Raw genomic sequence first — 26,740 nt, 5'->3', positions numbered from 1 at the left:
CTCTTAGCTCTTTCATAATGCCTTTAATAGTTTTATTTCTGAGTTATTTGTTTAGCCATTTGAATTGTATAGGAGTGTCTGAAATGTGACAAAATGTTTATTTCATTATCCTCTAGGTTTAAAATATAGACAAATCAGATAGATTAAGCTGCTGACTTGAAGCTAGGACTGTGTTACATAGTTCTGCTTTAAGAATCTAATATTTAGAAGGAAAACAGAAGTTATCAACTTGCAGAACAAAATTTCTCCGAAAAGTATAATACTTAAGTCTGTGCCAATCTGCTCCTTCCTCAGTCTAAATTGAGCAATAAAATAATTTTCCTCTTTTCTGTCTTGAACATGCCTGAAAATATTCTTCTGGAAGATTTGCAGGTTGATTAGAGATCACATTATTATGCCTATCACATCCTAAATAGCAATGAATTGTTGAATATATTCTTTGGGTATAGACTATGAAGCTGATACCATAAATGCATAGTCCCCTTCACATTTTAGATACTGTGTATCCTTGACAGGCTAAAGATCAAGCAAAATTAGGAACTGGCATTTTTAAGAAATGAAATACTTTGTTTACCTTCACATCCATTGAAGCTTGTTTGGTTTTTCTTCTAGGTCTTTCAGGCATAAATACTTAAGTCCTCTTATTTCTTCTTGTTATCGGTCTATTTCGCCATTTACCACCAGTAGAGGTATAATGAGAATGAAGCATGTCCCTTAAAAAAACAAATACAGTATTCAGAATTTGTCTAATACTACTTGTAGTAATCACTTTTTTACATTCAGTTTTTTAAAATTGTGGTAAAATGTACCTAACGTGAAATTTACTCTTAATCATTTTTAAGTGTGTATTTCAGCTCTATCTCAAGCTGAAATATAAATATGTATATTAAGTATATTCGTACTGCTCTGTGACCAATTCCTAGAACTTACTCATCTTGAACAACTGAAACTCTGCCTATCAAACAACTCTGCATTTTCCCCTTCCTCTAGGCTCTGGCAATTCTATTAATACTTTCTGTGTCTGTGAAATTGACTACTCTAGGTACTGCATAAGTGAAATCATACAGTATTTTTTTTTTGACTGGTTTATTTTACTTAACATAATGTTGTAAGGGTTTATCCATGTTGGGAAATGTATCAGAATTTCCTTCCTTTTTAAGGTTGAATATTATTCCATTGTACAGATAATACCACACTTTGTTTATCCATTCATCTGTTGATGAACATTTGGGGTTCTTCCACCTTTTCCATATTGTGAGTAATGATTTTATGAACATGGTGTCCAAATATCTGAGTCCCTGCTTTCAGTTCTTTGGCTATATACCTACAAGAGGAATTGCTAGATCTTATGGTAATTCTATGTTTAATTTTTTTGAGGACTACCATACTATTTTCTGCAGTGGCTGATCTATTTTGCATCCCTACCAGCAATGCACAAGGGTTCTAATTTCTCCACATCCTTGCCAACGCTTAATATTTTTTGGGTGTTTTCTTTGTTTCTTTTTTCTTGGCAGTAGCCATTCTGATGGGTGTAAGAAATCTCATTGTGGCTCTGATTTGCACTTCCCTAATGATTAGTGACACTGAGTATTTTTTCATATGCTTGGCTGGCCGTTTGTATACCTTTGGAGAAATGCTATTCAAATTCTTTGCCGATTTTTTAAATTGGATTGTTTGTTTTTTTATTATTGCGTTTTAGGTGTTCTCTATACAGTCTGGATTGTAACCTCTTATCCGATATATGACTTGCAGATCCTTTCTGCCATTCCACAGTTGCCTTTTCACTCTGTTGATCATGACCTTTGATGCACAAAGTTTTAAATTTTGATGTTTGGTTTATCTATTTTTTCATTTGTTGTCTGTGCTTTTGGTGTCACATCCAAGAAATCATTGCCAAATCCAATGTTGTAAAACTTTTTCCTATGTTTTCTTCTAAGAGTTTTATAGTTTTAGCTCTTACGTTTAGATCTTTGACCCATTTTGAGTTAATGTTTTTATATGGTTGTAAGGTAGGGGTACAGCTTCATTCTTTTGTATGTGGATATCTTTTACATTCAGTTTTCTACTATAAGGAAAGATTTGTGTCTGTAAGTGTTGGAAACCCCAGTGAGCTACTTTGTTTAATGGTAAATTTATTGAGAAGAGATATTTATTGATTTATTTATTGATATCTTTTATTAATTTGATTTTTTTAATTGATTTGATTTTTTAACTTGAGCTCAAGAAGAGGTTGAACTGTTCAGCTGCTGGAAGTCCTGGGATGCAGCTAGGTCACAGGGGAAAAAAAAGTCAGGATCTGAAACACAGCCAGAGAGCCAGAGACCTTTGTTGTCTTCCTTCCTCCCTCCCTCCCTCCCTCCTTCCCTCCTCCCTGCCCCGCCCCCGCCCCCCCCCGCTCCTTTTTGGGCTTCTTTTTATGTGTTGGCTTCATTCTTTCAGTGCAGACTGGCCTTTTTTCTCCACATGGCAGGAAATATACTCACCACCATTCAGTTTTATGTCTCAGAGATTCAGCTCTTGTACTGATCTCAAAGCTGTATCAGGTACAAACACTTAAAAATTCCAGTAAGAGAATTCTTTGGCCCAGCCAGATTCAGTTTTCTATCTCTGGATCACTTAGCTGAGGCCCACAAATAGGGCCGTTTGTCTTAATCTGGTAATTCCTAAGCATGTTAACCGTTAGATATAGGGACAGCAATTAAGAAAAGGGATACTAGTCAGTCTCAGATATCTAATACTACCCTTCTGCCATAGTATGATTTGTGTCCCATTTTACAAATAAATATGGTATTGATCACCTGTTAAACAGTAATTAGAGCTCAGAGCCTCTCAAATGTTGAAAGATTGAAAATGTATAGAGGTGATTTTCTGCTTAAAATTTTTTGAGGTATCTTGTACCTCATCATTTAACTGTAAAATGTAGTTTAAATAAAAATGAATTAAAGTTTTGAGAAATTATTTGGAATACTTTATAATTTTCACTAAAACTCATATAAACATGACAAAACTAGAATGGGTAAAAAATATTAAAATCAGCAATTTAAATATAAATTAAGTAGTATGATATATTTAATATCACATATACAATTAGGATATATAGAGAATACTATAATATTTGGAGAAACCCATTACATTTAGAAGCCTTCTCAGGCTACTGAAGGAAGAGTGTTAATTCCTCTGTATCCATAGTGCATGATCCTAAGTTTCTTAGAAAACATGGATGAAACACACACACATCAAAACAAAGTATTAGCTTATCTATGACATCTATTATAATTTCTATAATATGTATTGTATCTGTATAAAACTTGGTTTTAATTAATTCCTGATTCATAACATGCTATTCAAAACATGTCTTACATATAAAAACTGCTATCATAATTGGTTACTTGGAGAATCTCTGGACTTAGAGGAAAATTTCAAAAACAGTAGCCTAGGGAAACTGACACTAAGGGCAGATTTCTTTTTCTTTTTTTTTTTAATATTTATTTTATATTGGAGTATAGTTTGATTAACAATGTTGTATTAGCTTCAGATGTACAGCAAAGTGATTCCGTTATACATATACATGTATCTATTCTTTTTCAAATTCTTTTTCTATTTAGGTTATTACAGAGTACTGAGCTGAGACAATAGGTCCTTGTTGGATATTTATTTTCAATACAGCAGTGTGTACATGTCAATCCCAAACTCCCAGTCTATCCCTCCCCCTCACCTTTCCCCTCCCCCGCCCCAGATAACTATAGATAACTATAAGTTTGTTCTTTAAGTCTGTGAGTCTGTTTCTGTTTTGTAAATAAGTTCATTTGTATCTTTTTCTTAGATTCTGCATATAAGCAATATAATATGATATTTGTCTTTCTCTGTCTGATTTACTTCACTTAGTATGATAATCTCCAGGTCCATCCATGTTGCTGCAACTGGCATTATTTCATTCATTTTAATGGCTGAGTAGTATTCCGTTGTATATGTGTACCACATCTTCTTTATCCACTAATCTGTCAATGGATATTTAGGTTGCTTCCATGTCTTGGCTATTGTAAACAGTGCTGCAATTGAACACTGGGGTGCATGTATCCTTTCGAACCATGTTTTTCTCCGGTATATGCCCAGGAGTGGGATTGCTGGATCATGTGGTAGCTCTATTTTTAGTTTCTTAAGGAACCTCCACACTGTCCTCAGTAGTGGCTGTACCAGTTACATTCCCACCAACAGTGTAGGAGGGTTCTAAGGGCAGATTTCTTCTTCTTTTTTTTAACATCTTTATTGGAGTATAACTGCTTTACAATGGTGTGTTAGTTTCTGCTTTATAACAAAGTGAATCAGGTATACATATACATATATTACCATATCTCCTCCCTCTTGCGTCTCCCTCCCACCCTCCCTATCCCACCCCTCTCGGTGGTCACAAAGCGCTGAGCTGATCTCCCTGTGTTATGCGGCTGCTTCCCACTAGCTATCTATTTTACATTTGGTAGTGTATATATGTCCCTGCCACTCTCTCACTTCATCCCAGCTTACCCTTCCCCCTCCCCGTATCCTCAAGTCCATTCTCTACGTCTGCATCTTTATTCCTGTCCTGCCCCTAGGTTCTTCAGAACCTTTTTTTTTTTTTTAGATTCCATGTATATGTGTTAGCATACGGTATTTGTTTTTCTCTTTCTGACTTCACTCTGTATGACAGACTCTAGGTCCATCCACCTCACTACAAATAACTCAATTTTGTTTCTTTTTATGGCTGAGTAATATTCCATTGTATGTATGTGTCACATCTTTATCCGTTCATCTGTAGATGGACACTTAGGTTGCTTCCATGTCCTGGCTGTTGTAAATAGAGCTGCAGTGAACATTGTGGTACATGACTCTTTGTGAATTATGGTTTTCTCAGGGTATATGCCCAGTAATGGGATTGCTGGGTCGTATGGTAGTTCTATTTTTAGTTTTTTAAGGAACCTCCATACTGTTCTCCTTAGTGGCTGTATCAATTTACATTCCCACCAGCAGTGCAAGAGGGTTCTTCTAAGGGCAGATTTCTTGAGAGAGATGAATTGCCTAAAATATTTTTAGTTTAGGAGGAACCTGCCTGTTTTACACTTACATATTTAAGACAAGCCAGAGATTTATTTGACCTAATAAGCATATTATGTTAAAAATTCAAAGCAAGGATTTGTGGGACTTAGTAACCAGTCACACCTTGGTGTGTATTTTTGCCGACTTCAGACTGTTTTCTTAGAAGGCCCAACTGAGATGAGCTGCTTTGAGGGGATAAATTCTTTGGGTATGCTTTTATCATTAATTTGTTTTTAAATTAAAAAACAGTATATGATCACTGTAACACATTTAAATTTTAGTCACTTCCCAGCCCCTCTCCCTAGAAATGAGTACTATTAATAATTTGTTGTGTCTTCTTCTAGGGCATATGTTTTCCTAGAATAGAAGTTTTGATTTAGTGGAGTACAAGAACATTTTGGACCATGCTGTAGTTTTTCTAGTGGCAGGGTAGGCTTGGATGGAGTCTTAGTGGTTTGTATATGGTTTCTGAGGGCTTTATTGGGGCTTGGGAAGAGCTTCCCATAGATGGGTGACTTTACATAAGAGAGGCAAGACAAATTTTAAAAAATTGCTGAGGATTAACTGTGCATGCTCAAAAGGTAAAAGTAATATTACTTTCTTCTTCCCCTTCCCTCTTGTGGTATTTGTGCTCTTCCTCCCAGAAGCTAGAGTTCAAATTAGTGTTGTTTATGCTGTGTTTAAGCTATGAGTACGTTAAGACTTTTGTGTTAATATCTGTGGTAGTAGTCATAATTCTTTCAAGTGTCAGAAGCCCAAGTCATATTGGTTTAAGCAAAGAAAGGAATTTATGGCTTATTTGACTGAAAAGTTTAGGGATCTGGGTACTCAGAAAAGTAAGAATTTCTCTCTTTTTCTCTTGGTTTTGTTGTCCTTTCTGTTGATTTAATACCCAAGTAGGCTCTTTACACGTGGGGCCTCCAGGATTGTGTCCTATCAACTTAGCTTCAGCATAAAGAGAACATGTTGATGAACAACAAGGACCTATTGTACAGCACAGGGAACTCTGCTCAGTATTCTGTAATAACCTAAATGGGAAAAGAATTTGAAAAAGAATAGATATATTTATATGTATAACTGAATTACTTTGTTGTACACCTGAAACTAACACAACATTGTTAACTATACTCCAATATAAAATAAAAATTAAAAAAAAGAAAAAAACATATCTTACCAAGAATTTCAACAGAAATTTTAGCATTGACTTTGGCCTGGATTAATGGGCCTGAATCAAATAAGTGTTTCTGGACTGTTATATGTGACCAACCCACCACAATTACGTAGACGTGACAATAGAGGAGCTGTAGTTTAGGTTATGCTAGGCTGTACTAGAATAATAACTCCCAAATCTCAGGGACTTTACGCAGCAAAAGCTTATTTCTTGCTCATGCAAAGTCAGCCACAAGGCTAGGTGATAACTCTAGTAGTCCATGTGGTAACTCAAGAATCCATACTGTTTTCACCTTGATCTTAACATGAAGCCTCCACAGTTGCTTCATCAGGGAAGGAAGAAGCCCAGACGTTTATGCGTGAACTATAATGCTTTAGCTTGGTACTTAACACAGAGCTAACAGCCCATTATACAGAATTAGCCACATGGTTCTGCCTAACTGCAAGTGTGCTGGAAAATGTGTGAAATAATAGGGATCTTTATTTCTTTATTTTTTTTTTGCGGTACGTGGGCCTCTCACCGCTGCGGCCTCTCCTGTTGCGGAGCACAGGCTCCGGACGCGCAGGCCCAGCGGCCACGGCCCACGGGCCCAGCCGCTCCGCGGCATGTGGGACCCTCCCGGACCGGGGCGTGAACCCGTGTCCCCTGCATCGGCAGGCGGACCCCCAACCACTGCGCCACCAGGGAAGCCCAATAGGGTTCTTTGATGAGCAGAAATATGTCTGCTACAAACTGTTACAGAATAAAAAAGTGTAGTGAGTGATGCAGGTAGGCATAGACAACAAATGTCAATTATAGCCTATAACTCTAAACAATGCTTAAAATGTTGATATACAAAATTATGTTCAGAATTTGAAACTACTTGCTCTTTGGAATGTTCTTCGCCCAACTTTGACTTGTTTTTATTTAAAGTAATTCAGGGACTCATGGTTGAAAATCACTGACTTTAAAAGTAATTTCCAGCATGCAACCCATTTATAGGTTGGAGACTGTGGTTATAACCATAATAAGTTAATCAGTTACCTCATAATTGCTGATTTCCATAGATATTATAGTTTAAACCAGTACATCTCAAATTATTTGTGATGATGGACTAGTTTCTTTTAAAGTTTCTACTGATGCTTTTATAAAATACAATAAAAATTTAATGCTAGAAAAAAATGACATAAAAGGAGACATGAAATACAGGCCCTACTTTTTTTTACTGTTAGATTCAACATTTATAAAACTACTCTCAACTTCTGTTCTTAGCTTGTTGTGGGATAGGTAATGAGGAGTCTGGACCTTTACTGGTCCATGGATCATATTTTCAGGAGCGTGGTATAAAGGACTGTGGTTAATGCTTTGCAAATATTGTCTACTTTAATTCTCATAACCTTATGGGTTAGAGGTACTGTGTATCACCATTTATAGAAAACTGGGCACAAAGAGTGTGAGTAAATTGCCCAAGGTCACACAGAAGCCACACAAAACCCACGTAGTCCAGTTTGACTCCAGAGTCCATGTGCTTGTCTGCCTCTGATTTTGCAAAGATGAAATGAGGTAGCATTCTAGTCCGAGACTGTCAAGAATGGACATAGATACAGGCAGAGAAAGTTACAATTGGAATTAATTCATTTGCCTAAAGAAAGAGAAGGTTAAGGATCACATAGTGATTTTCATATAAAAGTAGAGTTACAGAGGATACTGACGAACTATTCTTTTATCCTGTAGTGGGTCCGCATCTGTTTACATTTTACCTTAGTTAGTATTATAATCCCTGATTTACAAAAGAAAATAATGATAGTATTTCCTTGAAATACGTGTCTTTCTGCCATAACTCAGTTTCATATACTGAGTACTTTGTTTCATATACTGAGTACTTTGTTTTTTTTATTCTTCCTCTTAATTCTTTTTAGTTTGATAGCATAATCAACCAAATTGTTACTATTACACTCGTATAAACATAGAAATAACATTTCTTCCTACAGGAATCAGTATTTTAAGGAGAAAATGTAAGTAATGATTGTCTATTATGATGGTAATAGGCAATCATGTTGCTGTCTTAATTTTTTTACATCATTAAATTCTTGATATAATGAAATTGGAAACTTTCAGAGTATTTGAATTTCAACAACAGTATTTTAGTAAATTTTAAAAAATCTTCTTCCTATAGAAATCTGGTTAAGAAGTACTGTCCCAAACGTTCCACCAAAGATGAAGAGCCAAGGTAAATTATATACCTATTTACGGTTGCATATTAAATTTTAAAAGAAGACCTATATTTTTGTTATTTAGTAAAATAAATATTATGCCATTAGCTTTTTATAAAGATTTTTAAAAGTTTATTTTAATAAAAAATCATAATGTTTATGAAAGAGGAAACTACTGTTTTTTCTTATGAGGTTGCATACTTCAGGGGGCTTGATAATAGCTTTTTAGAATAGTTGAAGTGTGATTTCTAAGTAATAGGTGGACTGGGACTCCACTTGAATGATGTAGTCTCCAGAAGAAAAGGGTTTTTTTTTCCATACTTTATTTTATAGCTGTCAGCTTGTTAGATTCTTGCTTTTACTTTTACAGGTAGTAAAACAAGTTGGCTGGTTGGTTTAAAGGATTAATGAAAAGGAATAAGGTTTTCAGGGTAATTTTGGAACTCTGAATAAAAGGTTTGCCTATGAGCAAACCTTTGCCTGTGAGCTTTTTGGCATTCTTAAACAGGGGGATACATGGATAGTTGTAAAATGCAGAAACAAAAGGAGACTAGACTTAAAACAACTTTGTGTGTAATTGTCAGTTGTTAGAGGATTCTCAGGTTTAGTGTTAATGGAGTCCTAGCTGAGCTGTCCACCTTCAGCTTATGTAAGAGTGTTCTGGCAGTGTATTCAAGTAGATCTATACATTTTAATACAGTGATTCTCTTTGTTTCTCTCCTTCCCTCCACACACATTCTTATTACCCTTATTTTTGCCCCTTCTTACCCCTCTGTGGTGCCAACCATAGCGGCACTTCAATTGCATTCAGGATATGGGCAGGCATACAGGCAGCTGTGTCCAGAGCTGATAGCAAAATTGTTCTGTAGATCACCCATCGAGATGCATTTGAGTGGTATAATTGGCAGGTTCTGTCCTCTAGAGCAAGCATATCATCTCTGTAATAGGTTCAGCTGCCAAGCCTAGGAATCCAACCAAGTTCATTCCCAAGCTCAGGGCAGTTAATTGGCAACTTAAGAGATTCCAGTATGCTAAAAGAGCCTGCAGGTAGTATTCTTATTATTTTTTGACCCCAAATATCCTTTTATTTATAAATTAAGACTGCCCGAAGATATATAAACATGTACAACTTGAGCTTAAGCAGGATTCTTTTCATACAAAGTTAATTTAGAGCTAGTAGCTGAGATTTAGGTTGAATATGTTAAAATTTGTTAAGTATCAGGCTCAATCTGTACCTCACAAAAACATTTATAATGAAAGTAAAAATAAATTTCACCATTTTTAATATGTTTTTGTCAGGTTTACTTCGTGTATAGCCTTTTTTAACATCCTTAACGAGTTAAATGACTATGCAGGACAGCGAGAAGTAGTAGCAGAAGAAATGGCGCACAGAGTTTATGGTGAATTAATGAGATATGCTCATGATCTGAAAACTGAAAGAAAAATGGTAATTCTTGTCATTTTTATACAGTTATAATAGTATATGAAATATTTTCACAGAAATGAAGTAATTACTTTGCTTTTTAAAATAATGTATAGTCATACAGCATAAACTGGTTTTCTATTTCTCTAAATTTCTTCTAGCTAAAATTATCTCAAGACATTCTTGCTAATTTGTGATCCTTTGGATTTAAGACTGAGGTTTGCTAAATTCCAGCCAGTGGGACAAATGTAGTTTACTGCCTGTTTTTGTTTCCTAGTTACCATGAGCTAAGAATGGTTTTTACATTTTTAGATAGTTGAAAATGAAAAAAAGAATATTTTATGACATGTGAAAATTATATGAAATTCAAATTTTAGTGACCATAAAGTCTTATTGGAACAGGCGCACACTCATTCACTTATATATTGTGTGTGGCTGCTTTTGCATTATATTAGCAGAGTTGAATATTTGTAACAGAGACAGAGACCGTGTGGTTTGCAAAGCCTAAAATGTTTATTTGACCCTTTATAGAAAACTTTGTCAACCCCTATTTAGATAATCATGTATTTTCCAAGAGATTATATCTGTCTTAAAGATAATATTTAAAATATTTAAGTAATAGTCTATAAAATGCATTTTAGAGAATTTTTGCTTTACTAATAATCTATTCCTAAGTCTTGATAAAGTTTACATAATTAGTACCTTGAAAAAAAATTAAGTGAAAAGCCTTTTGGGGACTTTAGGCTTTAATTGGTATTGTAATTTAAAAATTTGTTTTGTTTGTTTTTTTGGTTGTTGTTATGATCTTCAGCATCTTCAAGAGGGACGAAAAGCCCAGCAATACCTTGACATGTGCTGGAAACAGATGGATAATGTGAGTTATAGTGTTTTCATGTTTAACATAAAATTTTGTAGCATTTAGCTCTAAATGCTCTTATGCTTCATATCTATTTGAGTTTAATATTTCTCAATGTAGTATTATTTGTAATTTGACGTTGGTGTAAGTAGAGAATATGAGACCATTTTGTCTGTTTTCCTTTTTTCTACATGGTTCTGTACTTGTACCAATTCTATAATCTTCAGATAATTGTAAACATTTAGGAAGATTCTTTTTGACTTTGCCGTTGTTACTATAAAATATTGATAGAGGATAGAAGTAATAAGGAAATATTGATACATCCTAGAAGACCATGTGACTGAGACTAAGAGAAACTAGATTCTAGTTCTGCCTTTTCCTTAGCACCTGATTTTTTCTTGACTTCAGTTTTAGCAAATGAAAAATGAAGACAGTGAACTAGATTATATGAAATGTTTCTTCCAGTTCAGTGATTCTGTAATTGAGTGTTTCTAGTACTGGGCTGCTGGTCATAGACTATCTTACTGTAGGAAATAAAGTACTTTATAGGGCAAAATTATAAAAGCATAATAATTATTTACTTTAAAAACTTTCCAAAGGTACTTATTAATGTGGTTTTTCTTAAATATCCTGGCATACAGTCATTTGAAAACCAAGATGTTTACATGGAACATTTTATCTTCTTTACTTAAAACGTTATGCCAAATGATGTGCTGTCATATAAGGTTAATATTCTTTCTTGAACCCTCATGTTAGCAAGCAGTTTACTCTTTCCCTGCATACTTTTATGATGGACACTGTATTCCTTGAAAATTATGCTGAAGGGAGTTTTTCATGTTAATCAATTTAGCTTGTGGTTGTTGGAAAAACGACAAGTCTGAGATTAAAAAAAAAAAAGTATGCATATACGTGTACAGCTTTCAGCTTTTTTTTTCTTTTTTAAAGGCACGGATTAAAAGCTTAGATTAAATTTCTACTATATAACTGTCACTGATGTAAGATTCTAATCACCAGTACTGATTGAGAATTCTTAGGTATATTAATAGTCTCTTTTCATTTTTGTTTTGATTTTCTTTCTAATTGGTTTCAGAAAGACTTCTAGGGAGTGTTTACATTTATTAAATTTTAAATTGCCTTAACTAGCGTCCTTAGTATCTGCCACCCAATGAATGTGTATGTATGTGTGTCTTTCATTTGCACAAAATAACAGACTCCTACACTCATGAGTTATTTGTCCCTTTAAAAACTGGAGTTGACACAAATCATTCCTGTTGATATGTGCTGACTTACCTTTAGAACAATTGTTAGTTATTAAGCAAAAGTCATAAGGGTCATAAAAAACAAGCATCAAAAAATGTAGGAGAGATTTCTTTAAGGCGTTAACAATATTGTGAAATAAAGGTGAGTTCAGCTCAACTCATGTTTATTGAAGGCATCTGTAACATGTATTGAGTCTGGTACAAAAGCAAATATGATATGGTCTTGTTTTTGTGGAGCCTGCAGTCTAGTAAGAAAGAGACACAAATATAATTTCTGTGTAATATGTAGAAATATGTGCAGGATGCCTTTTATAGTCCCATGTCTTCATGTCTAATCAAGAAAACGAAATTGTAAAATTCCTAACATGTTTGCAATAATTGAGAGGATATTTAAAGAACTAGGAGAGAAAGCTTGAATTAGTGACAGAGTATTGAACATTGAGAAAAAAAAATTTTAAAGACAGTTATTAACCCAGGATAAACAAAATAGGCCCCACTGACATTTAAGTTGAGGGCAGAAGACAGTAGCCTGTGAAGAAGATTTTGAAGGAATGGTCAGAGATTGAGAAGATTGAAGCATCAGAAATGGCAGGTCTATCAGGTGGTTCCAAGTAACAGATCATATGAGTTTATAAGAACAAAGCTCGGAAACAGGTCAGTTCTAGAGTTGGTCAGTAGCTCAGTGATGTCACCAAGGCTGCTTTTTCTATCTGTCCACGTTGCTGTCTTGTCCATGGCCTTTTCCCTCAGACTTGTCCCTTTATGGTCAACAGTTGATTTAAGCAGCCAAGCACCACATCCTCATTCAGCTGCATGCAGAAGCAGGAGAGAGGAAGCATTTCTCTTCTGTTTCCTCTTATCAGGGAAGGAAAGCTTTCCCAGAAAACCCCAGCAGAATTCTTCATGGGTGCCTTTGACAGGATTAGATTACTTGACCATGCCCCAGCTGTGGGAAGGCTGGTAAAGCAAGTTATCAGCTCTTTTCAGCCTCCGTACAGGGAGGTGGGCTCTTCTGAGAAAAAATAGGGGAGTAGATGTGGCTGTTGATTAGTCTGCGACACAAAGGATGAAGAAAGGAGAATCTTTTCTGGAGTATATCCCTGTATTGTATAATGATATAATATCTTTCAGGGAAGGAGTATTTTTAATATTACTGTACTCATGATTCTTTTGCTGTTGCAAGGAAATTAGTAGGTAGATTTTTTTTCACAAACAATAGGACACTTAATATAAAAGTATTGTTGTGGGCTTCCCTGGTGGCGCAGCGGTTGAGAGGCTGCCTGCTGATGCAGGGGACACGGGTTTGTGCCCCGGTCCGGGAAGATCCCACATGCCGCGGAGCGGCTGGGCCCATGAGCCATGGCTGCTGAGCCTGCGCGTCCGGAGTCTGTGCTCCGCAAAGGGAGAGGCCACAGCAGTGAGAGGCCCGTGTACCGCAAAAAAAAAAAGTATTGTTGTGTATGAGTTGCCTCAAATTACACCAAAATTAGTAGCTATAGCTGTTCAATTTGAAAACACAGCTCTGAACTGAGTTTCAGAGAATTAACTGTGGAAATTTAATTTTAATCTTCACAGGAAAGTGACATTCTGTATATTATGTATATTCAGGTATATTTATGCTTTGAATAAATTTTATGTATCTCATTTGATATCTCATACTAATAAAAATAGTAAGTACATTTAAAATTTTTACCCTGGAAACTAAGGGTAAACTAAAAGCCAGAGCAATAGTTGTGTGAGCTGATACAGTGGCATTTGAAAAGTGGTTCTAGAGGTTTTGGGGTATGGTTTACAGGACCTTGCTAAGGGCTTGGGGTTTAGTACTTACACGCTGACAAAGTTTAGGTTTTAGCTCTGTATGTTTGGAGAGTTGGAACTGAAATCCCTGTATAAAGTTTGACTCTTTGAAGGACTAAACCTTTAGCAAAAGGTGGCAGGAGCTCTGCCTACTGGCCAAGGGAGGTAGCGAAGAACCTTGTCTCTATCTGAAGGTCAAGGAGTAGGAGGTATCCTGTGAGAAATTTAAACCTTTTGACCTTGTAGTTATGAGGTTTGCACTATCTGAATAGTTTTGTAATCCTCAAGACAAGAAATTGACATTGTAACTGGTTGGGTAAATAGAAAATGTTGACATCCTGTGCTTTCTTCTGAGTAATTCTCAGAATACAGGTAGCAAGGCATATATTTTCCAGACAAGAAATTGGAAGAGTCTCTTCTGTGGAATTTAATTAGTTTGAGAGGAAAGACTTAAAGATACAGGCACCATGGTTTCTTCAAGGAAACTGCCTGGCCTTATCACTGTAGAGGAAAAGGCCATAATCCAATTAGCTTTTAAAATAAGAGCAGATTGGCAGGTATCCCCAGACATTTAAAAAAAAACATCTAATGTAGACACCAGAGTATGCAGAAAAACTAGTATGCAGAAAAAAAAGCAACTTTGAAGAAACAGTGACTGTGAAAGGAAATAGAAATTAAAAAGCAAAAACAAGCAAAACCCAGAACTATTATTAACATTTTCATAGGGAATAGAGAAGTTATTACATCCATGAAATAGGAACAAGATACTATAAAGAAAGGAACATATAAAGAACAAAAAAGAACTTTATGGTAGCAGAAATGAAAAGCTCACTAGAAAGAATGAAATTGAAGAAATCTCTCAAAGTAGAGCAAAATGACAGAGATTGAAAATATGAGAGAAAATATAAGAGAATTAGAGGGACTCATCCTATAGGTTCATTTTCAAGATAATAAGCATCTTAAAAAAGAGAAAACATAGAAAATGGATAGGCAAAATTAATTCAAGAAAATTTCCCCAGAACAGAAAGACATGAGTTTCCAGATGGAAAGGATTTTCCAGGTGCTCAGCACAGTGGATTCACAGCAAGACATATCTTCATGAAATTTCAGAACAATTAGGAGAGAGAGAAGATCCTACCAACCTCCAGAGAGAAAAAACAAAACAAAATAAACATATTTTATGCAAAGGATCAGGGATCAGAATGGGATCAGGAAGCCAGAAGACAGTGGAGTGGTACTTTTACATTTCTGAAGAAAGAAGATTTCCTACTTAGAGTTTCACACCTGGCCAAATTTTATCAGTTAAAATAGATGGAAAGGCATTTTCAGTCATGGAGACTTAAACAATTATCTCTTTTAGGAAGCTTCTTTTAGGAAGCTACTGCTGAATGTGTTCTAGCAAAATAGAGAAATGAACCAAGAAAGGGGCAGGTGTGGAACTAGGAAACAGGAGATTCGAATTAAGGGAGAATTGAAAGGAATCCCCAGGAAATGGTGAAGGGGAATCCCAAGGTAACAGTTATTCAGTAGGCCTAGTTTGGTAACCAGTTCAAATTTTAACAGGTTACAAACCTCTGGGTTCTTGATTTCATTAAGAAAATAAAATTGATAGAATTCTGAATATGTTTGAATTAACTGAGGAGAGATGTAAAGAATTGGGGACACTAGGGTTGAATTAGAGAAAAGTACATTGAAAACTAAAGCAAATTTTTTAGAAAAAGACATTAACTTCAGGATAAAAAAATACACAGGAAAGTAAATATATCATATGCTCAGTTGTAAATAGGTTTTGCAAAGTCATACTAATTTGAATTAAATTTAAAAAATTTTAGAGGTCATTCTGGGCAGGTGGTATTCCTGGGACACTTGGAAGAAACAACACAAAACCACTTTGGAGGGATGTTTCCACATTCTAAGCTACATTGGGACTCCATCAAAAAAAAAAAAAAGAAAAGAAAAGAAAACAAGCAAACACCAAAACCAATCAACCAAACATATAAAAACCAAACAAAAAACACCAAACAAACCAAAAAAGTCATGCTTAAGATGAGCTTAAAATAAAAAATTACAAAATACATATGATTATTTTCCTTATTATAAAGAGATTGAGATACATAATGAATATTAACTCAGTCATGCCTATGATTTTTTTTCTTCACAGTCTTATGATGTATGATATTTAAGGCACATGGTTTGTAATAGTAAAATTCTTTGCTAATTTAGAAAAATTTTACTTGTGTAATTTTACACAGTACACAGTGGCAATACCTTAAAGTTACTTTCTTTTTTATTGAGGTATAGTTGGTTTACAATATTGTGTTGGTTTCAGATGTACAGCAAACTTATTCAGTTATATATATATATAAATTCTTTCAGATTATTTTCCAGTATAGGTTATTATAAGATATTGAATATAGTTCCTTGTGCTATATAGTAAATCCTGTTGCTTATCTGTTTTATGTATAGTAATTTATATCTGTTAACCCCATACTCCTAATTTATCCCCCTGTTCCCTTTCCCCTTTGGTAACCATAAGTTTGTTTTGTATATACATTCACTTGTATTATTTATTTAGATTCCGCTTATAAGTGATATCATATAATATTTGTCTGACTTAGTCTGCTTAGTATGATATTCTAGGTCCATCCATGTTGCTACATATGATAATATTTCATTCTTTTCTTTATGGCTGAGTAATATCCCATTGTATATATATAGCACATCTTCTTTTTTTTTTTTTTGCGTTACGCGGGCCCCTCACTGCTGTGGCCTCTCCCGTTGCGGAGCACAGGCTCCGGACGCGCAGGCTCAGCGGCCATGGCTCACAGGCCCAGCCGCTCCGCAGCATGTGGGATCCTCCCGTACCGGGGCACGAACCCGCGTCCCCTGCATCAGCAGGCGGACTCCCAGCCACTGCGCCACCAGGGAAGCCCCTATAGCACATCTTCTTAAACCAGTTGTCTGTTGATAGGCATTTGGGTCGTTTCCATGGCATAGCTATTGTAAATGGTGCTGCTGTGAACATTGGGGTGTATGTATCTTTTCAAATTAGAGTTTTCGTCTTTTCTGGATATATGCCCAGGAGTGGGACTGCTGGATCATATGTTAGTTCTAGTCTTAGTTTCTTGAGAAACCTGCATACTGTTTTCCACAGTGGCTACACCGATTCGCATTCCCACCTTGTAGGACAGTTCCCTTTTCTCCACACTCTTTCCAGTGTTTATTATTTGTAGACTTTTTTGATGATAGTCATTCTGACCAGTGTGAGGTGATACTTCATTGTGGTTTTGTTTGCATTTCTCTAATAATTAGCTATGTTGAACACCTTTTCATGTGGCTGTTGGACATCTCTATGTCTTCTTTGAAGAAATGTCTGGGTCTTCTGCCCATTTTTTGATTGGGTTTTTTTTTGATATTGAGGTGTATGAGTTGTTTATATATTTTGAATATTAACCCCTTATCAGTCACATCATTTGCAAACATTTTCTCCCATTCCATAGGTGTTTTTATTTTGTTGATGCTTTCCTTTGCAAAAGCTTTTAAGTTTGATTAGGTACCATTTGTTTAGTTTTGCTTTTACTTCTTTTGCCTCAGGAGACTGATCTAAGAAAGTATTGTTGCGATTTATGTCTGAGAATGTTTTGCTTATGTTCTCTTCTAGGAGTTTAATGGGGTCCTGTATTATGTTTAGGTCTTTAATACATTTCGAATTTATTCATTTTTTTTTTGCGGTATGTGGGCCTCTCACTGTTGTGGCCTCTCCCGTTGCGGAGCACAGGCTCCAGACACGCAGGCTCAGCGGCCATGGCTCACGGGCCCAGCTGCTCCGCAGCATGTGGGATCTTCCTGGACCGGGGCACAAACCTGTGTCCCCTGCATTGGCAGGTGGACTCTCAACCACAGCACCACCAGGGAAGCCCTCGAATTTATTCTTATATAAGGTGTTGAGGGAGTGTCCTAATTTCATTGATTTACATGTAGCTGTCCAGTTTTCCAAATACCACTTGCTAAAGAGGCTGTCTTTTCTCCATTGTATATTCTTGCCTCCTTTGTCATAGAGGTGTGTCGTAGGTGTGTGGGTTTATTTCTGGGCTGTCTTTTTTGTTCCATTGATCCATGTCTTTTATTGTGCCAATACCATGCTGTTTTGATAACTGTAGCTTTATAGTATTGTCTGGAATCTAGAAGGGTTATGCCTCCAGCTTTGTTCCTTTTCCTCAGGATTACTTTGGCAATTCTGGGTCTCTTATCGTTCCATATAAATTTTAGTATTATTTGTTAACTTCTAAATGAGATAAATCTAATTTTATTTTTCAGCATTTTAATTTTTTTTAACAGAGTAAAAAGAAATTTGAAAGAGAATGTAGAGAGGCAGAGAAGGCACAACAGAGTTATGAAAGATTGGATAATGATACTAATGCAACCAAGGCAGATGTTGAAAAGGTAAGAAATAATCCAAACTGACTTTAATATCAAAATATTATTACTTGCATATGGAGAGTAGTTACAATATTTGTGTTGGTATTAGAGTTTCCTCAAGAGATACACTACATCTAAATCTAAGATACACAAATATTTGCATACTTTACACATAGTGGTCTGAGAAAGTAATTAGAATAAAATTAATATATTAATGTCAACTGCATTCTGAGTGTATAGGAAAGACATAGTTGGTATTAGGAATGAGTTTCTATCCTATTTAAAAATAAGATAGAAAGTCTAAGGTATGTTGATGGGGTATGCAAATAGAGGCTGGATAGTGTGCTTCCCAACTATACAGAAGGGAAAACATGATAAAACTGTCAGAAGTGTGATATCAACTATTTGTTTATTATTTGATTAATTCAGTCGTTCATTTTGGAAAACTGAATTCTCTCTTGTCATTCACTGACTGATTCTGGGCCAGATGTTCTGTAACATTACTGTTGGTAGGATCAGCCCTGTAACTTTTGCTGCTTAGCTTCTCCTTCTCCCCTGCTGTATGTTCTTTATCTTAGGACATTTGACACAGTGATAGTGCTGAAATGTTGGGATTTTGAAAAATAGATGAACCTTACTCCATGTTTTTGTATATACAAAGGCCCAACATTAGTATATTTTCTCCTTCGAATTTTGTAATTTCCTGTAGCATCAGAACAAGAAAAAGCAAGAGGAAAGGAATAATTTATTTTCTACCTTCCATTTTCTTTACCAGTTTTTAAAAACCCCAAAATCATATACATTTCAGGTTACAGTTACCTTAAAGTTCTTCTAGTATAACTTATGATGGCGTTTATCTTGTCTACCCTATTTTTAATAACATATCTCTTATGATAGTAAGTTCCCTGTTATTGGGAATATAGAGTCTTAAAATAGTCTGTTCATTTTTTTTAAAAAAACTACCATTTCCTTATATTGACCCCATTTGTCTCCCTGTTCAGCTTTAGTTTCTTTGAGGTACCAGAAAAATAACAAATCTATATTTTTCTCAAAATAGGTTTTTAGATATTTGTAGCAGATTATCTACCCCTAGATGAACTATTGTGTTTCTTCACCTATTGCACATATGAAATACCTTCAAGTTACTTTTCAGACATCTTCAAGTTAATACTTTCCTTTGGATACCAATTTAACCAATATTCTTTGTTACCTCAAATTGGGTATAGTTCAGTCTGATCAGTTCTGAGTTTGATTACCTCCTTTGTTTTGAACACTAAATTTATGTTAATTATACCCTAAATGTATTTTGGGCAACCACATTGTTTGGCTTGACTCTCATTGAGTTTATGGTTAACTGAAATCCCCATGTCTTTTCACATATGGTGTGGTATAAGAATATGTGTCTCAGACAGAACTTGTACTGTTGGTCTTTTAAACGTATATGCTACATCTGTATCAATTATTAGATTTGATCCTGCTGTTAAGATTTTTGGATCCTGATTTTGATCATCCACTATATTAATTTCCTTCCAGGTATCATGTCATACACATAATGTGTTATCATTACTTGATAAAAATGTGGACCACAACACTTGCAAACAGCCCTATTTTATATATGGGAAACTTCCTTGCTGGTTGACATTGACTCCTTAAGAACTCCTTTGACTTATTATCAAACATCAATTGAATACATAGTTTATGTACTAGGCAAGTTAGGCGAACTCTTTAACTGGACTCTCATTTTTAACTTATTCATTTTGTCTATAAAGGTATCTTTAGAGACAGGTCAGACGTCTTGAAATCTAGATATAACATGTCTACTAGTTAGTTTCATCTAACTAGTTCAGAATTTTTATGTTTATATCTTCCTTTTTTATTCTTATTTGTTTGCAACCCCTTTAATTATTAGAGAATTAGGAAAACTTTGAGGTTTTACTTTAGATACCAGAGAGTAGAGGAATTCTGTTTTAAGTGACCAGGAAGGGAAGGGAACATAGTTTCAAGTTACTACTTATGAAAGTTTAAAAAAAAAGCATAAAAAAACAGGTGAAGAGGGAGCAGGCCGAGTATCTTCCTAAAGAAAAGGAAGTCAGTTGCACAAAACCGTGAATATACGTAACGCTATCAAACTGTACACTTAAAAATGATTAAGATGGTAAATTTTATGTTATGTGTATTGTGTGTTTTGCTACAATTAAAATTTTAAAAAAATTTGATGAAATATAAAAAGAAAAAGAAAGAAAGAAAGGAAAGGCAGTAGATGTGAAACCCAGAATATGCCAGGGAAGGTGTCAATTGTTTTAGCTTCTAGCCTTATTCTCTTACATAACCTGCTGGAGCCTTTCTCCCAGGCCTTGGGAATCACAGCCAGTGACTTGGAACATGAGGAGCTTCCTCTGAAAGAACCATTGTGGGTAGGGAATATTCTGGAAACCTTTTATTCCATCATAGTTTGTGAGAGGAGGGAGAAAAGGGAAAGGAGTGAATGAATGTGTACTTAACGATCCCAGGTTAGAACTTGAAGTGTATTTTTCTGTAGAAATATTTTGGGCCATGGTGTTTAGTTTTCATAGTACTTATTTATTTTAATTTTCAAGTACACTGTGGATTAAATGGATTTTTGTGGACTTATCTGAGATCTTGACTGCCATGTATTTCTGTAGGTCAGTTTATTTCTGAGTTCAGAAGAACTAACTTGTAGACCTACTGTTAGAAGGTTAGGGATTACAATTGTAAAAACTAGAATTAGAATAATCAAGTGTATTCGCAGTGTGCTTTTATTGATATAATTTTCAAAGCACTCTCATCTAACATGATTTATAGCTTGGAACACTGAAAAATTTTCAATTCTTATTTTGTTTTTTTCTATTACTTTATAACAATTGAGAAAATTGTTTAGATTTCCCCTCCAATAAATCTAGATTTGTGCTGTTTGTATTCTGATGTTCTCACCAATGAATCAGTAGATGGTACTAATATTCTTATTCAAAAAGCATTTCTATAAGACCTTCCTTGAGATGAACAGAACTATATTCTAAATAAGCATTCTTTAAATAAAGTACCTGTGGATTTGTATAGCGGTAGAAATTATTGTTAAGCATTACATTATCCCCAAATCCCATTTTTACTATTATTTGGTTTCACTGTGGTTCTGGGTTGGATATAACTGGATTATGTTTAAAGAAATGTTTTACTGCTAACTTTGTAACTGTCTAAATTATTCCTGATGCTATTTTTCTCTTCTGATTAAAAGCTTACTATTTCAAACCATAATGTTGTCATTTATTTAATTAAAAAAATCTGAATTTGTTAAGGAGAAACTTTATTTTCATGGATTATTGTAAGGGGGAGGATTTATTATTGCAGTAAGAAAAAGGGAATATTGCAACAGGGAGACTGGCCATAAGATCTGTAAGCCTCTCCTTTACTTTTAAATGATATCAGTAGTTAGAAAAAGTCTCGTTTTAGTATAACTTCTAGAAAAGTGAATTAGCTGTGATTTTGTTGCTCATCTTGTCGTTGGTGATGATTTGGACCAATTTGCCTCTAGGCTAAACAGCAGTTGAATCTACGTACACATATGGCTGACGAAAATAAGAATGAATATGCTGCACAATTACAAAACTTCAATGGAGAACAGCACAAACATTTCTACGTAGTGATTCCTCAGATTTACAAGGTAAAATTTGGAGATGTGAAATTAACCTAATTTTAGATACGGAAGAGCTAGTCTTTAAATGTAAAACTTTAAAATTTCAGGCATCAATCAGAATGTTTCTAGATTCACTAGTTAGTCATCAAGATTGGTGATAAGAAATTTATGATTATAGATGTGAAAAGTAGATTTTTTCTGACTGAAATCACAGATTTTTCTACAGATTTATTAGTAGTATATTAAACAGTTCACTCAAACAGACATTTTCTAGATAAATTTTAATACTACATTATTAAGTCTTATGAGATGGGAGAATTCATTGGAACTGTGTATTGTAGTCTGCTCACTTAGAATTTGGATGTAGCTTTTTGACACTATAACAGAATCATTGGCATTAGTCCAGATGGCAGAAATAAATCTTAAGAAATGCATTTGCTAGCCTGGTTTTTGCCTGCTTATCTTCCTAGCTGCCAGATCATAAATGTAATTCAGGCTTATAAATCCCATCCATCATCATTTGATGATACTAATTGCCAAACGGCCCTCAGGTAAGGACTCCGGAGGTTAAATTATGTTACCGCCTATTCTAGAAAGAAGAGAAATTAGAGAAAAGGGATTTAGTGAAACAGTGTTGAAAACAGTAGTACCTGAGAGAGCAGAGCTTTTGTGAAAAGAGTGTCAGTCCAAATACACCTTTTTTTTCTTGGAGGCAAGTTAGAAGTACAAAGGAAGCATAGTGAGAGGTGGTGGACTAGAGAGGGTATCAGATTTCAGTCATTTAATCCAGAGCGTCTAGTCAGCCTGTCCTCACTCTGTGGTGCTTTTCTAAACTTACCAGCTACGCCTTCGTATTCTGGGGAGACCTTAACTTGGAGATCCACTGCTTTTCTGTGTTTTGGGGCTTGATCCTTTTGTTTGTACTTTGCTATGGAACAGTCTTGCCACTTTGTGATGCTGGGCTCAGTTCTTTTGTGAAAATGCAGGTTTCAAAATAAATTCCCAGGCTTTGGGAAGTAAAGAGGAAAAAAGTAGTATGAAGGCTTTGGGAGCTAGGGGACTTCAGCAGTGTAGTTGCTTCCTATGAGAAAGAAAGGTCATTGTTGACAAATAAGAAGTGTCAAAAAATGCCTTTAAGTTATTCGGCATAATTGTGTCCTGGCATAATTCTTAGTGCCATGTGCCAATGAATTTTTGAATTGTAGGGATTCCGTACATGTATCACTTTGACCTTGTGGCTTCTTGTTTTTCCTCTTGTGTCTCCAACCTTTCGATAGTCACTTTGAGCTGTAGAATGTGGTAGGTTTGGGTATCCATTGGTATGCGGTCAACTGTGGATTCTTGGTCCAGTCAGATCTTACCAAAATGTTCTGAACTAACTTAAGGGTTTAGAATGCTCACACTTGTATATGTTTTATGCCAGTTGCTTAAAAAGGAAAAAAATGTGTCAAAATTTTGTGTTAAAATGAAACTTTTCCTAGAGCATAAACAACAATAACTGCTCTGACTGAAGAATGAACGGTGGAGGTTGTATGAAACAGAGATCTGGTAGCCTGTAGGGGGTCCTTTAGAAGGCTTGAAAACTGTTGTCACCTGGTTTTAGGATATACTAAAAGCCTTGTATATATATATATATTTTTTGCTACTTCACAGACCTCAAGTTTTAAGTACTTTAAGTCTGTAGCACTTGTTAAAAGGTATTTACAACAGTGTAACTGTTAGGGTAGAATCTTTGTGGGTTTTTTTTTTTTTTTGGAAGGGGGCTGCTTCAGAATGAAAAGAAAATTCAGTTTTCCTTTTTTTTTTTTTTAAATTCCTAATTATTAGCAACTACAAGAAATGGATGAACGAAGGACTATTAAACTCAGTGAGTGTTACAGAGGATTTGCAGACTCAGAACGCAAAGTTATTCCCATCATTTCAAAGTGTTTGGAAGGAATGATTCTTGCAGCAAAATCAGTTGACGAAAGAAGAGTAAGTGTTTTATAATTAATTTGAGTAATATATTTGGTTTAAGTTAGTGAAATGAATTGGGAAAGGGGGGAAGTAATTGATGGTTAGCTGATTTTAAGTTATATTCTGTAGAAGTAACTTATTGCCAGACTCCTCTGGGCTGTAAGGATCATTCTAAACACTAAAATTCTGATTGTTTAAAAGGAAAGAGTTCTAATGCTTCTCTTTCCTTTCCCCACTAATTTTTCAGTTCTACTCCAAGAGTATAACTAACCTATGAACTGTATGTTACAAACTGTATGATACTGTTAGTCTAGTGAAAGTTTAAAGAAGGAAATGGTCAGATCTAGAGTTGTAAGAGTTGCTTGTAACCACAGGAGTTGGTACTTGAGCTGCATTTTGAAGCCTGAGGAGTGTATGGAATGATGGCTCAAGAGAAAAGAAGGAGGGCATTATGAGTAGAAGGTACTGCCTTCAAGAAGCCCTGCTCCTCTTGAAGAAGTAATTCTAATCACATTATATCTTGATTAAGGTCTAGAAAAGGGCTTGTACCTGGTCATTTATCAGTAAATGTTGATTTAGTGACTGAGAAGCTAAGGTTAACAGAAAATGAGGATATGAGGGAAAAGGAAGAGAAGAGAACCAGTGTTTGGGGAGTGCCAAATATGTACTACGTATTTTAGTTTTCATGGCAAGTTGGTTTTATATGAGTGAAGGTCTTTCTTGTAACAGAATTTTGACTTAAATTTAAAAAAGGAAAGAAGATTTTGGGGTTCTTTGGGAATTCAAACATACATTTATATTTTGGTATAGCTGCATCCAAGGTTACAAATATAGTTAGGTCCTTCTCCTCTCTCCCTCTTCTTACCCTTTAGCAGATGATTGGTGGGGGTGGCATTAGTGACAAAAAAAAAGTAAGGTATGACCTAAGGATGACTTTTGACTAAATGATAGGCAAAATGTACTACCAACAGAGATAGGGAATAAAAGAGGAGAGCTGGTAGGGGTGGGCGAGGAGTTTGTAGAGATAAAGTATTCTGTTTGCAAATAATGATTTTAAGGTGTCAATAGAACATTCAGATAGAGGTATGTATGTCCAAAATCAATATATAACACTTATGTGTGTTTTAAAGTTTTGGGTAAATGGTGCTAAACTTTATTTGAGTTAATTTTTGCACTCAGTATTGTTTGTGAGATCTTTTTTCATTGTTCTGTTAACATTTCCTCGTATGTCTTTAATATATTTTATTTATCCTTTCCCCTGTTGCGTGAATGAAAGCCTTTCTACTTGTCTCTTACCCTCTTTTACAATTAGATGCCCTTTCCTCTTTTCCATAGGTCACCTTCTTTGGAGACATCCTGTAAAACAGAAAACACTTTTCCTTTAAAACTTAGAATTTCTACTTGAGAATAACCCTGAGTGAAAACATCCGTGAACATTACAAATTAATAAAGTAGTAATTTGTAAATTATTTTTCTATAGGAATTAAAATATTTATGGTTTATTACATATTCACAGGAAGAAATTATTCACTTTAAACCTTTAATAAGTATTGTATTTAATAAGTATTTTTATTTGTTATTCTGTAACACAGATTAAGGTTTTTGAAAGCTAATATGGTATCATAAGCAAATGAAATGGTTAAAAAAAAACATGTTTCTTGTGTATAGGACTCTCAGATGGTAGTAGACTCCTTTAAGTCCGGATTTGAACCTCCAGGAGACTTTCCATTTGAAGATTACAGTCAGCATATTTATAGAACCATTTCTGATGGGACTATCAGTGCATCCAAACAGGAAAGTGGGAAGGTGGATGCCAAAACCACAGTAGGAAAGGCCAAGGGCAAGTTGTGGCTCTTTGGAAAGAAGCCAAAGGTAAAAGTCATAAAATTCCTCTATGCTAATAATTTTGTTTTAGTTTGTCATTTAAAATGATGTAGGTATTGAATGGATAATGGTTTACTATTAATAGAGAATAAATATTTTGATTTGAATGATTCAATTAACTTTTCACTTAGTAGAAACATAGAATTTTGTACCTTAATAGTAAAAATTATTTCTGGATTTAACATTTGACTGCCATATAAAAATGAGTAAAAATACTAAATAAGCTGTTAACATCTCTTAAATTATATGCTTTTGAAATTTCATTTGTATGTAGTTTCAGTTCAAATTTTTTCAGAATCATTATGATCTGACTCTAAGATCACAAAAATTGCAGTTCTCAGTTGGAATGAATGATTGACCACAGCAATAATAAAATGTCAGATTAGGTCTTATAGATCATACTAATAAGGTTATTTTTATTATCCATGTGAATATTTAATGGGAAGGGCTCAATGCGTGTGTTATTTGAAGTTTAAAAAAATCTCTAGTTTACTAAGAGAATCTCTCTTAACCTCCTGTTGAAACCCATCTTTTGATGTGCTGTTTATTTTAGATAGATAAATTTAGCTCAGCAGGTGAGCAAATGGAATAGATGTGTGCTTAATCTTCTTATCAATTTAATGGCTATAAAGTGTCATAATCAGGAGAATAGATATGTACTTTTAATCTGATGTTCTGTATTAAAGTATACATGATTATTTTAATTCATTTTTCTGATCTTGACATACGAATGTAGATAAAATTTAACTCATTATAATATACCTGTAAATATCTTTAAAAGCACAATTATAATTAACTCAAGCTTTATTCATGCTTTTCATAATATTGTCCCATTGAGAAGTTGAGAGGTGAGACTTTTTTTAAAGTCAGATCAGAGTAGCTAGGAGAGCTTAGAAAAACAAGGAATACTGAAATTTTTTTTAAAAAAGAGGTGCAACAGGGATGAAATAGAAACAGTTTTGAGAGGAAAGCCACAACGTAATGAAATTATTTTGCCTATTTATGATAATCAGTTACAATTTTAATATTTTATTTTAATAGACATTGACTATTTAGATAAC

General features: G+C 34.8%; 1 protein-coding gene across 7 annotated transcripts in view; it reads left to right on the top strand.

The window, feature by feature from the left end:
* FNBP1L (formin binding protein 1 like) overlaps positions 1-26,740 on the top strand; it is a 143,208-nt gene that overhangs the window by 78,300 nt on the left and 38,168 nt on the right. For all 7 annotated transcript variants that reach the window (XR_009564680.2, XR_009564681.2, XM_060302652.2 and 4 more), the window contains exons 3-9: positions 8,397-8,450; positions 9,733-9,880; positions 10,668-10,730; positions 18,107-18,211; positions 21,738-21,866; positions 23,667-23,813; positions 25,464-25,667. Coding sequence is in view for 5 of the 7 variants with exons in the window: in XM_060302652.2 (XP_060158635.1) it covers positions 8,397-8,450; positions 9,733-9,880; positions 10,668-10,730; positions 18,107-18,211; positions 21,738-21,866; positions 23,667-23,813; positions 25,464-25,667 (850 nt within the window). In the remaining 2 variants the exon portion in view is untranslated. The remainder of the gene's footprint in view (positions 1-8,396; positions 8,451-9,732; positions 9,881-10,667; positions 10,731-18,106; positions 18,212-21,737; positions 21,867-23,666; positions 23,814-25,463; positions 25,668-26,740) is intronic.

This window comes from Globicephala melas, chromosome 1 (genome assembly GCF_963455315.2).
Source record: "Globicephala melas chromosome 1, mGloMel1.2, whole genome shotgun sequence".
NCBI classification, from domain to species: domain Eukaryota; kingdom Metazoa; phylum Chordata; class Mammalia; order Artiodactyla; family Delphinidae; genus Globicephala; species Globicephala melas.
Note: the sequence above shows the minus strand (reverse complement) of the source record. Positions and strands in the feature narration are given on the sequence as shown.